Below are 16,483 nucleotides of genomic sequence, written 5' to 3'. Positions count from 1 at the left end.
CAACTTATTATAAGATTCCACTTTTATTATAACTGTAAATTTAATACGATCCTACTAAGTAACCGTACAATATTGGCACTATGTCATATAACTGAAGACTGAGAGTTTTCTCCTAAATGTCCACTGAGCAATGCAGAGGCGCTATTCAAATTTGTGCAGACTTGTTATAACATCAGCTTTAAGCAGAAAGTGATTTTGTCCATCAGTGACCAGGAGAAGGTGGTCTTCTTTCAATTCTATGACACGATTTAGTATATATTCATGTTGAGAGATCTAAATCCAGCTGAATATCACAGCAAGATGAAACTACAGCTATTGGAATCGATAGACTGTCCCCTTTTATAAGCCGTCTCCCAGACTGGGCTATGTCACTCAGAGGAAGAGCAAATAAAATATTTGTCTGGATAGGCCAGATAATTTGACACGTCACTCCCTATGCAAATATGGGGTCTGAAACCTGACACTTCAAGTCATCTCTATGAGAGAGTGGTAGCAGAGAGCAGACCAATGGGGCTTTCTGGCACTATAAGGCACAGGACCCTATGACGTTCACAGAGCACTTTGTAGATCAAAATGACAGTCAGAACTGGTCCGGAACCGCACAAAGTCCCCCATAAAGGGACTTAACATCTAAGAGTTAATCAAGACAAAGGGTTCTATAATCTAATCAATGTGGATCATCATCCATGGACCTGCCACAATAAAGCAATTGTTTGACTTTCATAGAGCAAACTGAAAGTTGATAACAGGCAATCAAAACAGAGATGCTTCTCCAGGGAAAAGCAACTGATCCAGACTGAGTGAAATACTAAACATTTAAGACAAAACTAATATCAGTATCAGTTTAGCTTGTGTTTTAGTGGCCCAATCAAGTTGAAGTTGAACAGCTTATACTCATTATCGATGCCAAGCTGCCTAGAAACGGCTGGCTGTAGGCTATAGTTCAAAATTACTAACTAATGACTACGGTAACCAATCATTTTCTGACTGTGAATTAAGTAGGAGAAGGATCCTGAAACCAAACAAAACTAACTAATATTGTCCTCAGATGCTGATAGTACATTTTTTAAGGAAATAATAGCCTGTGAGCAACTTTCTTTCAGCTGTGAGTGAGTCGCATGAACAATAGACAGACTTTCCTCCATTGAATTCCTTGGAGACATGCCAAATCACTCCCACTACTGTAGCCAAAGCATGCAAGAATGAACTTTGTGAATTAACACAATAATTATGGTCTGAAAAAAATCACATTACCCCATGTAGAGTATGCTGTATTAGTCCATGATGCTTTCTTATTTTGTGCACTTTGCATACTGGATTCCCCTGTGGTCGCACTGTGAAGATGATTTTTGACATCCGGCAAGGCATGCTTTGAACAGCACACAGGAGACCTCATGCAACCCCTATTAAAAAACTTAATGTAAGAGCTAACCAAGATATTTCAAATGAAAGAAGGAATCTTTAAAGATGCAGTCCGGGATCCCAAGCACTTAAAAATGTGTAACATATTTATGAATTGAGGACCGGTTTTGGCTCGTGAGCACTACTTTCAAAACTACTGGCTGAAATTATACAAAAGCTCTGGAGCATCAGTTGAACTATGCATTTATCATCAATGGGATGTTTATAGTATAGAACATTGATCTTGTACTATTTGTTATCTAAACAAACCCTACCATATATGTATTTTAAATTAACTTTCTAAATTACATTTGCCATGTTCATCTTTGTTATAATAAATCTGAGTAAGTTGCCCGTAGCTGCCTTTCGACAACTCATGCATTCTGCCAATATTTGAACTTGGGAGCAGTTCTGTTTGTTCTGATTATTTACAGAGCAGAAGTTCCGGTTACTCCAATCACGTGTAGAGTTATTGTACTTTTGGAATGCATTGACTCTGGTAGGCATATGAGTGGAAATTTAGAAATGCTTAAACCCACTTTTTGCAACTCTTTGTTATAAGCAAAGCATTCCATATCTGAGCTTTAGTCACATAAGTCTTTGTAATTCCCTTGGAAGATATAGTTCAATTGGCTTTCAGAAATCATTTGCAGGACAATACAGTTATCAATACATTTTGTGGTTTTAAAACAAGGCCATGAAATTAGATGATCAATTTGGCCTGCAAAAAAGACTTAATGACTAATTTCATGCAAGATCCTCCAGGTGGATGGGCACATGAGAATGGTGGGACTGTGTCAATTGAGGAAAGATAGCGGAAGTGGATAAGAAGTTTGAATCAATCAGCACGCCGAGCAGTTGGTGAAGATGAATGTTCTGAATGGACAAAAGTCCTATAAAAAAATTGAACAAAAAGGAAATTGTCTAAAATTGGACTGGAGGATACTTGTAGGAATGATAATGAATCACTTCTTGTTGGGATGTGTTTGTTGAGTAAGGATGCATATGTGGGAGCCCCCTTTGAGGTGTCAAAAAGGGTGAAGTATGCGCTGGGAAAAGTGGAGTCTGTCAGAGTGACCAAGAGTGGTCTTATTTTGATGCATTGTATTTCTGAAGAACAGAGGAAGATTGCAGTGAGCCTCAAAAGAATCTTGACAACAGAAATGTTGTGTTTCAAACTTCGAAGTAGAGCACCAGTCTAAGGAGTCATTTCAGGGGTGACGACAAATGTTCAGGTTGAATCCCGGAAGAGAATTCCTGGTGTGATTGGTGCCCGGCATCTGACCCGCTGGGTGAATGGAGAAAAAGAAGAATGTTTGTCAGTCCTGGTTTTTTTTGATAAAGAGCAAATACCTACGCATGTGGATCTTGGTAATGTAAGATACGCTGTAAGAGATTTCGTCCCCAAACCATTGCAGTGTAAGAATTGTAAAGGATTTGGCCATGTTTCAAGTGTGTGCAGACGGACAGAGTATATTGAGAACAGAGTATACCTGCCCTCCAGGACACCTACACCACCCAATGTCACAGGAAGGCCAAAAAGATCATCAAGGACAACAACCACCCGAACCACTGCCTGTTCACCCCGCTATCATCCAGAAGTCGAGGTCCATACAGGTGCATCAAATCTGGGACTGAGAGAATGAAAAACAGCTTCTATCTCAAGGCTATCAGCCTGTTAAACAGCCATCACTAACATTGAGTGGCTGGTGCCAACATACTGACTCAAATCTCTAGCCACTTAATAATTTAAAATTGGATGTAATATATGTATCACTAGTCACTTTAAACAATGCCACTTTATATAATGTTTACATACCCTACATTACTCATCTCATATGAATATACTGTACTCTATACCATCTACTTCATCTTGCCTATGCCGTTCGGCCATCGCTGATCCATATATTTATATGTACATATTCTTATTCATTCCTTTACACTTGTGTGTATAAGGTAGTTGTTGTGAAATTGTTAGATTACTTGTTAGATATTACGGCATGGTCAGAATTAGAAGCACATTTCGCTGCACTCGCATTAACATCTGCTAACCATGTGTATGTGACCAATACAATTTGATTTGATTTGATTTATTGAAGAACGGTGTGTAGAAGGACGACGGTATTGCAATTGTTGTCGGGATCATTATCCTGAGTTCCTGGAGTGCCCTGTAAGGGTGAAGGAGATTGAGGTGGCAAAAGTTAGAGCAGTCAATCGAATCTCCTATGAGGAGGTGATTAAAATAATTGAGAAAACTAGTGATGCTAATGAAGATATGGTAGTGGACGCACCACAGCCTGTAGTAAATGTTTGCTGCAAGGCAAAAGATATCCTGTGTGTTAAAAAGGTGGATTTTGTGGCATTCATTGCCACAGTTATAAACTATATGGCACAAGTCTCAAAGACATTTAAGAAACTGGTCATTATTGTGGCTGCGGCAGAAAGGTTTTTGGGACTTAAGGATTTTACATCTGAAGACTTGAAAGGGGTACTCGCGCCGGAAGACCCAGGTTCCCCTTGAGTCTGTGTAGGAATGAGATCTGTTGTATACATTTTTTTTTAGATAAAAGTTGTTTGATTTAGTTTATTTTATTTAGTTTTTGGTAGTTTGGTAGTTGTTTTGGTATCTTGTTCCTTTTTTGGGAATCATGTTTCCATCCCGCACAGTAGGTGGCGGAATGCACATTAAATTGTGCGATCACCAATATACCATAAAAGAAGAAGAATATCCACTAGGTGGCGATATGGGTCTTTGGTACTAATCGTCACTAACCGTATCGTATGTAAAGAAGTCGACTTTTTCCTGAAGCAAAAGCAAGATGGCGGCTACCGTGAAGAAGACAGTTGTAAGCTGAAACTTGTTTGAATGAATCACCCATATCATTTGTTCAGTAATTATCTAAAACAATTTAGATTGTAAACAAATCAATTCAGGTAGCCTAGTGTTTAGAGCGTCGGGCCAGTAACTGAAATGTTGCTAGATCTGCCCCTGAACAAGGCAGTTAACCCACTGTTCCGTTCTAGTAAATACACATTTGTTCTTAACTGATTTGCCTAGTTAAATAATGGTTATATATATAATTGTCAAACTATATTGATATTCGTGCTCTCCTCGTGCGTTGGGATCACAGCTAGCAGCAGTAGTAACATTAACGATTCGGTTGCCAGTTTACGTTAGGTTACTTTACTAGCTAGCTAAGATGGTTATCTACAAACGACCAATCTATCCACAATTTCTTAGGTTACTCACTGATTTATTTAGTTATGGTTTTTAGTTTAATGATGGTACCATATGGATAAAAACGCTCAGCTAGTTTATCCTATGCAGCTATATGTTGCCTAGCTTGCTAGCTACATCCCCTCCCTTAAGGTATCCTGCTAGTTGTTCACTTTTCTTATCCCTATTTGCTATCTAACAAGATTAATTGTGTTCTGTTCTTTACCTATAGATATCAATATAGCTAGGCTAATTGTCTACAAGCTGTATTTTCTTCTCATTCACAGGCAGTTGAAGACGTCAATGTCACATTTGAAGACCAGAAGAAGATTAATACATTTGCCAGAAACACAAATCGAATGACAGAATTTAAAGATGAAATAGAAGCAAAAAAGGTAAGTGGTCAATCTAGTGTAATGATCATGAAAATCAGAATAATTCGATTTTCTTTAGACGTGTTTCTTATTCTAGTGCATCATGTCACTACCGGTATATTATATACAGTAGTCTAACTATAACCATAAATTAGGTCTGAACAATATATCTTATGTATTTTAATTTGTTTTTGCGCGATATTCCAAATGCCTGTATCGCAGAATAATTTTTTGTTGTTGTATTTTTAGTTTTCATGAGCATTTATGTCCGCTTGTCATGTTGTATCTTTGGTCTCGTCTCGTTCGCACCTTCTGTGCGCCTTCCCATTTACACCAGAGATTTGTATATAATGACGAGATGCTCATGTCTCCGCCCTAAACAATGGGAGTCGTTGTCCCAAAGGTGGGAAGGCACGTGACAAGTTTACGTTCAAAATAAGCGTTCATAAACGCTTTGGGATTATTTTGGCGAGAGTGGAATCTCTCGCTTCGCCTCTTTCTGAAAGCCACTCACGACAACAAAGATGAGAGATCACTTCCTTTCTGACAAACGGTTTCAACTCGCTATTTTGGTCCAACAGAATCGGTCATATGGAGACATTATTTAACTTCAATAGAGAAGTTAACATTTCGAAACATACCCAGTTCATGTTATAACTCCTCAAATTTCGAGCAGAGCAGACACTACTAAAACCGATGGATGTAACGTTACCAATGAACATTCATTCTGGAAATGTTATGCTCAGTTTTTCGCGCGTGCATTACTGTACCACGTATCGCTTGCAGCGTTTTAGTCAAATAAAGATTTCTATACTAGCTGTTTAGTCTGTTGTATAAATGAGCAATAAGCATAAAACAATTATATAAGGAATTGTCAACTCGTTCTCATTCTGAGAAATAAGGTAGGCCACTTGAGTTCAACATCTGAACAAAGTGGACAGGCTAGCATGCTGTTCAAACAGTTGAGACAGACAGAAAGTTGTGTTCATAACAATTTAACTGTTTTGCGGTGTTAGCTGAAATCAGAGCTTGTGAAATTATGCCTAGATCCAAATTGGCTAAACTTGAAATATAGATATTAGCTTGCTACTCACTAGCATGTTGGCTTGTGCTTGAGAGATTGTTTATGAGACCGGTGTTCATTTTCTATAATGCCTGCTACATAATTCGTGAATGTGCATTATGCATGGTTCTGGTTAAATTTGTATCAATAAGGGCATTTTTATAGACAGACCTGAAAGCTAGATCAGTGATTATTGCAACAACAAAAAAAGCAGGTACAACTATTTTGATAAAATAATTTAATTCATAATACATATTGTGAATCGGCCATAAGTTTGAGCAAATCGAGATATGAGTTTTAGGCCATATCGCCCAGCCCTACCAGCAATCTGCTTTCTTCTCTTCTCAGAAATCTCTACAGAATCTGCAGGATGCCAGTGATGACCTGATGATGGCTGAGGATGACACTCTGCTCGTCCCATATCAGATTGGAGACGTCTTCATCAGTCACACCCAGGAAGAGACCCAAGAGATGTTGGAAGCTGCAAAGGTATTGGTTACTATGATATGACTCATGTAGAAGTTAGGGGTATGGGGCAACCTCAGAAACCAGGATGCCTGTTCCTAAGGCAAACATGGATGGGTTATTTAACAAATTTAAATTAATGTTTCATAATGAACCCGAAGGCCAAGATGTCAAGGTATTATGTTTGACCCTATTACTAAGAATGCAACTTAAATCATTTGAACAATTCTGATTTATTACTATGTCAAACCTTAGTATAAATAGATCTATTAACGTGCATTGTTTGTGGCTACAGGAACTACTGCAGCAGGAGATTAAAGACCTAGAAGGGAAGGTGTCAAAGATACAACAGGTGTTGGGTGATCTGAAGGTCCAGCTCTATGCCAAGTTTGGGAACAACATCAACCTGGAAGCAGATGAAAGCTGAGTGCTTAGCCCGGTCCTAGATCTGTTTGTGCTGCTTAGTATGACAATTAATCAATGATTATAGTTATTGATAATATGCCACAAACAGATCTGGGATCAGGCTAAGTGGGCAACTATCTTTACATATGGAGTTTTCAAGCAGCTCGCATATTATCTGATCCACACAGCGCTGACAGGATGCTTGCCAAATCAACATGTTTGTCTTCTTCTCAGCATCAACACATTTTTTTTCAATGGTGCATGGTCTTATTTATGGTATTATTTTGTACAGTCTTGTATGAATGTCAGTGAATGTACCACTTGTTTTTTTAGTTATTTTTAGTTTTTATGTACTTGCACTGGGTCTCAGTAATATATGGCCCTATGGACTGACACAGAAGATATCTTTATACACCAGATGGCCATAAAGAAAACAACCTAAGGTTTTACCTTTGCAGTGCTTGGAGATGGAGAAACTGTGGACTTTAATGTGGTTGAAGAAAATAAGTGAGCAGAGGCAGCCAATGTCACTGGTACAGGGAGTGAAACAGTTCAGGGGAGCAAGTATGCTGCTGACAGGAACCGCTACATGTCCTTTTACCATAATGAGAAAAATCAGTCCACGGGCCTATATTACTGAATCCCTGTGCAAGTACTAAACAATTAAAGCCACTTAAACCAGTCTTCATAAAGTAAAGAGGGTAACTTTTTTTTTTATGTTTACGATTTGGTTATGGAACAGAAATGAATACTATTGTATTCAGATTCAACTGATTTAAGACCAAAACATGTAGGTTACTGTGTGTGTATATCCCAAAGTGTATCTTAAAGGTGCAATCTGTAGTTTAATTTCTGGTCAAAAATACCTAGCAGGACTGAAAAAAACGAGTTTTTTTTTTTGGTGCACTGATCATCTTAAATAGAACCAGGTTTATTTGTGTGTTTGTTTTTGTTTTTCGCCAGTGTGGACAACCTATAAAGAAAGTTCTTACAATTCTGCTGCACAAGGTGTGGGAATTTTGTTATTTTTTTGATTGATTGTTAGTTTCAAAATTGATTGAAATAGAAAGGCATCCTGCTGATTGTAAAATAATATACATGCTTTTGGATTGATGAAATCAATTAGCAATTATTTAGTTATTTTACAAAATTTACTCTGCCACTTTTGGTATAACTCGAATGTATCACATAGCTCTAATAATTAAGCATGTGTGATGAACAGATCAATGTGTCTGACAATGTTAATATTAACAGCGAATAAACTATCAAAATAAAGTCGCACACTCCATGTATTAACTCCCAGCAATTTAATGGGTATTTACCAACGTTTCGGCATCGGGGTCACCCTGAGGAAGGCACAATGATGCCGAAATGTTGATAAATACCCATTAAATTGCTGGAGTGTGTGACTTTATTTTGATAGTTTAATGTTAATATTTAAACAAAGGAGCTACCAGCTAAAATCATGCACCTACACATGAACTTGTTTTTTCTGGTTAATAATAACAGTATCTCAGAATCAACAATGGGTTAGATAATCCTGCAGGATGGAACCAAAGCACATCACAACCATGAATAATATAAAGATGAGCAAATACTATTATGATCTATAATGCAGTGTTTTTGAGCTAGAAAAATATGAGGAACACTGTCTGCAATTTCTAATGACTTGGGAAACATTAGCATTTTAGATTACTCATGGCAGAATACAAGTAAGGAAATAAAATATGAAAACCTGTGGCCACAATAACACTTTTCTATGTTACGACACTTACAGTGGCTTGCGAAAGTATTCACCCCTTGGCATTTTTCCTATTTTGTTGCCTTACAACCTGGAATTAACATTTATTTTGGGGGGTTTGTATCATTTGATTTACACAACATGCCTACCACTATGAAGATGCAATATATTTTTTATTGTAAAACGAACAAGAAATAAAACAAAAAAACAGTCAACTTGAGCGTGCATAACTATTCACCCCCCAAACTCAATACTTAGTAGAGCCACCTTTTGCAGCAGTTACAGCTGCAAGTCTCTTGGGGTATGTCTCTATAAGCTTGGCACATCTAGCCACTGGGAGTTTTGCCCCTTTCTTCAAGGCAAAACTGCTCCAGCTCCTTCAAGTTGGATGGGTTCCGCTGATGTACAGCAATATTTAAGTCATACCACAGATTCTCAATTGGATTGAGGTCTGGGCTTTGACTAGGCCATTCCAAGACATTTAAATGTTTCCCCTTAAACCACTCGAGTATTGCTTTAGCAGTATGCTTAGGGTCATTGTCCCAATCTCAAATCTGGGACAATGACCTCTGTCCCAGTCTCAAATCTCTGGAAGACTGAAACAGGTTTCCCTCAAGAATTTCCCTGTATTTAGCACCATCCATCATTCTTTCAATTCTGACCAGTTTCCCAGTACCTGCCGATTAAAAATATCCCCACAGCATGATGCTGCCACCACCATGCTTCACTGTGGGGGTGGTGTTCTCGGGGTGATGAGAGGTGTTGTGTTTGAGCCAGACATAGCGTTTTCCTTGATGGGCAAAAAGTTCAATTTTAGTCTCATCTGACCAGAGTACCTTCTTCCATATGTTTGGGGAGTCTCCCACATGCCTTTTGGCGAACACCAAACACATTTGCTTATTTTTTTCTGGCCACTCTTCCGTAAAGCCCAGCTCTGTGGAGTGTACAGCTTAAAGTGATCCTATGGACAGAAACTCCTATCTCCGCTGTGGAGCTTTGCAGCTCCTTCGGGGTTATCTTTGGTCTCTTTGGTGCCTCTCTGATTAATGCCCTCTTTGCCTGGTCCGTGAGTTTTGGTGGGCGGCCCTCTCTTGCTTTGTTTGTTGTGGTGCCATATTCTTCAAATTTTGTAATAATGGATTTAATGGTGCTCCGTGGGATGTTCAAAGTTTCTGATATTTTCTTATAACCCAACCTTGATCTATACTTCTCCACAACTTTGTCCCTGACCTGTTTGGAGAGCTCCTTGGTCTTCATAGTGCCGCTTGCTTGGTGGTGCCCCTTGCTTAGTGGTGTTGCAGACTCTGGGGCCTTTCAGAATAGGTGTATATATACTGAGATCATGTGACAGATCATGTGACAGCTAGACTGCACACAGGTGGACTTTATTTAACTAATTATGTGACTTCTGAAGGTAATTGGTTGCACCAGATCTTATTTAGGGACTTCATAGCAAAGGGGGTGAATACATATGCATGCACAACTTTTCTGTTTTTGTTTTAATTTTTTTGTTGTTGAAACAAGTTATTTTTTTAATTTCACTTCACCAATTTGGACTATTTTGTGTATATCCATTACATGAAATCCAAATAAAAATCCATTTAAATTACAGGTTGTAATGCAACAAAATAGAAAACGCCAAGGGGGTGAATACTTTGGCAAGGCACTCTATGCAGCTCTTATTTACCCACACGTATTAGCATTTTCCCACAATTATCTGACAACTCATACTCTTGATATTTCCTGATCATTATTAATGCAGAATTTATAATGTACCCCATTTCATATTTCCAGAATATCATGGCAGTTAAAATGGACCAAACAGTGATTAGATCAAAGCCACCATACTTCAGTAGTGCTGGTAAAAGCATTACTTATACTCTTAGCAGGTTCACAAGTAGTATAAAAACACTGTATATATTATCTGGTGCATATCACAATGGGTAAATAATGGATGTCAGACAGATACAGGATGTGACAGTGCTGGAACTGTAGTTACATGAACCCCACTGAAGGAGGCACCAGGAGAACGCTTTGTGTCACAGTCTGTGTTTCCCTCGCTCCCTCTAATATTCAGCCTTAAATATTACGTTTTGTTCTACTCATATAATCTCTGATCTGGTGGAATCTTCACAAGCAAAACCCTTTGGTGTAAAATGTAAAATTACAGTTCTTAAAAATCCTCCTAACAGAAACAGAATTGGACAGAGTGGTGAAGTCAGGTGAAATCCTTCCAGAAACTACAGATTTTGATGTTGTGTCTGAATAAACTAAGCTCTGAAATGCATCCAAACCATGTACTGCAGCCCAATACATAATGCAAAAACATAATGCACAGACATCATTAAAGTGTGCCCTCATTAAAGACCTCATTAAAGTGTGCCCTGCTTTAGCTAATAAAATATCACTAAATCAAGTAAATGTAGGTTTTGAAGTTGTGTTTTGAAGTTGTGGCAGACACCTCTGGAGGATCGAGATCTCAATTAACAAGTTCCTCTACCCCCCCGGGCTTCCTGCTCAGGCATTCACCGGTAAGATTATGAGGACAACCGCCCACACACACAGAAACAGAAACACACAGACACACACACGCACACACACACATTCTTGGCTTTATGCACAGCTTGTTAAACCCTGGCTCACATGGAAATCGGAAATGACTGGACTTATTTCCCAGACGGCCTTGTGTGTGTATTCTCTCTCTTTCTCGGTCTCTCACTCTTTCTCCTCGTTCTCACTCTCTCTCTTTACCCCCATCTCTGCACTTTTAATAATTAGCTGTGTAAAGTGGGGACGTATTCCCATGCATATCTTCATAACACTCACTGAGCTGTGTTCAGGCAGTGAGCCAATTTTACATCAATGATATGACTTCCATTCAACCATGTGGTGAAATTAAATGACATGAAGCCCATGGCACATTTTTAGGCTATTAGTTGTTTCAACAATAGTTGAATAACAACTACTGGTACTTAATTACCATATTCCCCTCACTATGAAAGACTACAATTGATGCTAGAGTTAGTCAGAGTTGTCCACAAAATCAATTTGTTGTATTCATTTTATTGGTCATGATTCATGTAATTTGGGCTTGTTCACTGCAATGACTGAGCCCTATTGATTTACATTGTAACTGCAGAAACTCTCCAGAAGGTGTCTCTGTGTCTCTATTACAAGCGACACATAGCATTCACCTTATCCTTTTTTTGTCACTGACATGCAACTTTTTGTTAAAAGTGAAAGTGAAGACCACTGTGCTTTGATTCCTTCAAAATGCAATGTCTCAATTCTAGAAAAGATCCATCCAAAATAGTAAACTCAATAATTAAAGGGAAATAGGGAAGTGCTCCCTGAAGTGTTCTGTCAGGCTCAGACACAGGGGATTGTGGTGGTGCAGATTTCTAACAGTAGCGTATCAATTAAACACCACAACTGGCTTTCAGTCCCCTGGTGTCCTTTCACTGTACTTATCCCATCAAGCAAATTGTCACAGTGTATGAGATGGATACTAGACTGTTCTGCACCACTGTAGGCTTTTTGTTTTGTTTGTATATACAGTTGAAGTCGGAAGTTTAAATACACTTAGGTTGGAGTCATTAAAACTCATTTTTCAACCACTCCACAAATTTCTTGTTAACAAACTATAGTTTTGGCAAGTCGGTTAGGACATCTACATTGTGCATGACACAAGTATTTCTTCCAACAATTGTTTACAGACAGATTATTTCAAATATAATTCACTGTATCACAATTCCAGTGGGTCAGAAGTTTACATACACTAAGTTGACTGTGCCTTTAAACAGCTTGGAAAATTCCAGAAAATTATGTCATGGGGTTAGAAGCTTCTGATAGGCTACTTGACATAATTTGAGTCAATTGGAGGTGTACCTGTGGATGTATTTCAAGGCCAACCTTCAAACTCAGTGCCTCTTTTCTTGACATCATGGGAAAACCAAAAGAAATTTAGCCAAGACCTCAGAAAAATTATTGCAGACCTCCACAAGTCTGGTTCATCCTTGGGAGCAATTTACAAATGCCTGAAAGTACCACGTTCATCTGTACAAACAATAGTATGCAAGTATAAACACCTTGGGACCACGCAGCCGTCATACTGCTCAGGAAGGAGACACATTGTCTCCTAGAGATGAACGTACTTTGGTGCAAAAAGTGAAAATCAATCCCAGAACAACAGCAAATGACCTTGTGAAGATGCTGGAGGAAACCGGTACAAAAGTATCTATATCCACAGTAAAATGAGTCCTATATCGACATAACCTGAAAGGCCACTCAGCCAGGAAGAAGCCACTGCTCCAAAACCACCATAAAAAAGAGAGACTACGGTTTGCAACTGCACATGGGGACAAAGATCATACTTTTTGGAGAAATGTCCTCTGGTCTGATGAAACAAAATAGAACTGTTTGGCCATAATGACCATCATTAAGTTTGAAGGAAAAAGGGGGATGCTTGCAAGCTGAAGAATACCATCCCAACCGTGAGGCACGGGGGTGGCAGCAATCATGTTGTGGGGGGTGCTTTGCTGCAGGAGGGACTGGTGCACTTCACAAAATAGATGGCATCATGAGGGAGGACAATTATGTGGATATATTGAAGCAACATCTCAAGACATCAGTCAGGAAGTTAAAGCTTGGTTGCAAATAGATCTTCCAAATGGACAATGACCCCAAGCATTCTTCCAAAGTTGTGGCAAAATGGCTTAAGGACAACAAAGTCAAGGTATTGGAGTGGCCATCACAAAGCCCTGACCTCAAACCCATAGAAAATTTGTGGGCAGAACTGAAAAAGCGTGTGCGAGCAAGGAGGCCTACAAACCTGACTCAGTTACACCAGCTCTGTCAGGAGGAATGGGCCAAAATTCACCCAACTTATTGTGGGAAGCTTGTGGAAGGCTACCTGAAACGTTTGACCCAAGTTAAACAATTTAAAGGCAGTGCTACCAAATACTAATTGAGTGTATGTTCACTTCTGACCAACTGGGAATGTGATGAAAGAAATAAAAGCTGAAATAAATCATCCTCTCTACTATTATTCTGACGTTTCACATTCTTAGAATAAAGTGGTGATCCTAACTGACCTAAGACAGGGAATTTTTACTAGGATAAAATGTCAGGAATTGTGAAAAACTGAGTTTAAATGTATTTGGCTAAGGTGTATGTAAACTTCGGACTTCACCTGTATACACTACCGTTCAAAAGTTTGGGGTCACTTCCTTGTTTTTGAAAGAAAAGCACATTTTTTTGTCTGTTAAAATAACATCAAATTGATCAGAAATACACTGTAGACATTGTTATTGTTGTAAATGACTATTGTAGCTGTAAATGGCTGATTTTTTATGGACTATCATATATATCCGTACGGAGGCCCATTATCAGCAACCATCACTCCTGTGTTCCAATGGTAAGTTGTGTTAGCGAATCCAAGTTTATAATTTTGAAAGGCTATTTGATCATTATAAAACCCTTTTGCAATTATGTGAGCACAGATGAAAACTGTTGTTCTGATTAAGAAGCAATAAAACTGGCCTTCTTTAGACTAGTTGAGTATCTGGAGCATCAGCATTTGTGGGTTCGATTACTGGCTCAAAATGGCCAGAAACAAAGACCTTTCTTCAAAAACTCATGAGTCTATTCTTGTTCTGACAAATGAAGGCTATTCCATGTGAGAAATTGCCAAGAAACTGAAGACCTCTGTCGTGTCTTTGGGGTACCATTAAACTGAAGACATGTTTATCAATTAACTCCCTGTAATTATTATCACGCGATTAAACTGATTAATCGTTTAATTGTAATTAACTAGGAGATCGGGGCACCAAGGAAAATATTCAGATTACAAAGTTATAATTTTCCTAATATAACTTTCCTATATTATAACATTATATATTATATTCTATTATAGTATAGGCCGATTATCTTCTGGTTTAAATGGTGTATTTTACCTCGCGTCCAGTCTCATTCCAAACGCCGTAAATTGTTGTATCTTCACGAACCCAGTCTTTACTAAGAGTCATCCATACATCAATTGTCTTAAAATAATTTATTTACTAAACTAAGTAATTCACAGAAAGCATACAAACAGTAATTATCATCACAAAGAATTGGTAGAGTAATGTGCCCTAGTGGTCTAAACAGGCCTGGCTGGTGTCTTGTAGAACAATGGGTCATAAAAAGTTCAGCTGAGGAGACACACAAAGTTCATTAATATTAACAATTGATATGCTAAACCTTTGCACATGAACGCTCACTCATTCGGGAACAATTGCAATCAATATATATTTACGCTCAGTGTGTCGTCGGGATCCTTGTTGGAGCGTCGTTCTGTTGGAGAGTTTTGTCCGCGTTCTCTCTCTCTCTCTCTCTCTCTCGGTTAGAATGGATCTTTCAAAGCGACATTCATTAATGTCGTTATAGAATGGATGTTTCGTCGGTCTTCGCGTTCAATGATATAATTTCTAGCTGCAGACTATTAATTAATATCAAAGACTTGTTCTTATTCTGTCGATATCAATAGTCTAAAAGTTAACCACGTGGTATAGTTCACTTTCAGTAGATGGATTGGATGGTCAAACCTATTGGCTAACTCGCAATGGAGTGGAGGCCTGGTCTATTAGAAAGTAAATCAGGGTATGGTTTTATAGTGAACATAGAACAGGCTTGTCACATGACGCCTGGTCCTGTCTGTGTCCCTGGGGGCGTGCCGATGACTGAGTTAAGCTTGGTACAGAAATACAATTCTATCACATTAACATCAGTACATAGCATCTCAATGTATTACAAATAGCTTTATCCTTATTAATACATTTTATACAACCATGTGGATGCAAGTCCCATCGCTGAGGCTATTATATAAACAGTTTTATGGTAATATGGCTATATTGTCTCTTCTGAGTATCACAAAATTGTACCAAGCGGACCAGTTCGTAGCTGGATTCTTCACCAGTCTTCCATACCTTCTCCAGAACACAAATGTCGCTTGGCTCCCCAATTCTGTGAGTTGGAAGAATTTCCTTTGTCTCTCTATGGGCCATGTGGCAAGAGATTCTCCTGGAATTTTATCACCCCTTCACACAGGGCCTGGGTGGGGGGAGGTAGGTTGCGGGATGGTGCAAGGGGGAGGGGGTCAACTGTCCTCCCTGTACTCAAAGAGGCCAACGTCATGACACCTCGTACAACGCTGTGTACTACTCCCTTCACAGAACAGCGCAAACGTTCTCTAACCAGAATAGAAAGAGGAGTGGGAGACCCCGGTGCACAACTGAGCAAGAGGACAAGTACATTAGAGTGTCTAGTTTGAGAAACAGACTCCTCACAAGTCCTCAACTGGCAGCTTCATTAAATAATACCCGCAAAACACCAGTCTCAACGTCAACAGTGAAGAGGCGACTCCAGGATGCTGGCCTTCTAGACAGAGTTGCAAAGAAAAAGCCATATCTCAGTCTGACCAATAAAAATAAAAGATTAAGATGGACAAAAAAATACACTGCACAGAGGAACACTGCCTAGAAGGACAGCATCCCAGAGCATCCTCGCAAAAACCATCAAGTGCTATGATGAAACTGGCTCTCATGAGTACTGCCACAGAAAAAGAAGACCCAGAGTTACCTCTGCTGCAGAGGATAAGTTAATTAGAGTTACCAGCCTCAGAAATCGGCAATTAACTGCACCTCAGATTGCAGCCCAAATTAATGCTTCACAGAGTTCAAGTAAAAGACACACCTCAACATCAACTGTTCAGAGGAGATGGCGTGAATCAGGCCTTCATGGTCAAATTGCTGTAAAGAAACCACTACCAAATGACACAA

General features: G+C 39.0%; 1 protein-coding gene across 1 annotated transcript; it reads left to right on the top strand.

The window, feature by feature from the left end:
- Positions 1–4,144: 4,144 nt before the first annotated feature.
- Positions 4,145–7,929, top strand: LOC106572636 (prefoldin subunit 4). The gene is made up of 4 exons (XM_014146999.2): positions 4,145–4,247; positions 4,906–5,013; positions 6,404–6,544; positions 6,816–7,929. Exons 1-4 carry the CDS (start codon positions 4,221–4,223, stop codon positions 6,945–6,947), a joined length of 408 nt encoding a protein of 135 aa, XP_014002474.1. The 5' UTR covers positions 4,145–4,220; the 3' UTR covers positions 6,948–7,929.
- The last annotated feature ends 8,554 nt before the right edge of the window (positions 7,930–16,483 follow it).

The sequence above is a fragment of the Salmo salar genome, chromosome ssa15, assembly GCF_905237065.1.
Source record: "Salmo salar chromosome ssa15, Ssal_v3.1, whole genome shotgun sequence".
Classification (NCBI taxonomy): Eukaryota; Metazoa; Chordata; class Actinopteri; order Salmoniformes; family Salmonidae; genus Salmo; species Salmo salar.
This window is presented reverse-complemented; position numbering and strand designations above follow the sequence as displayed.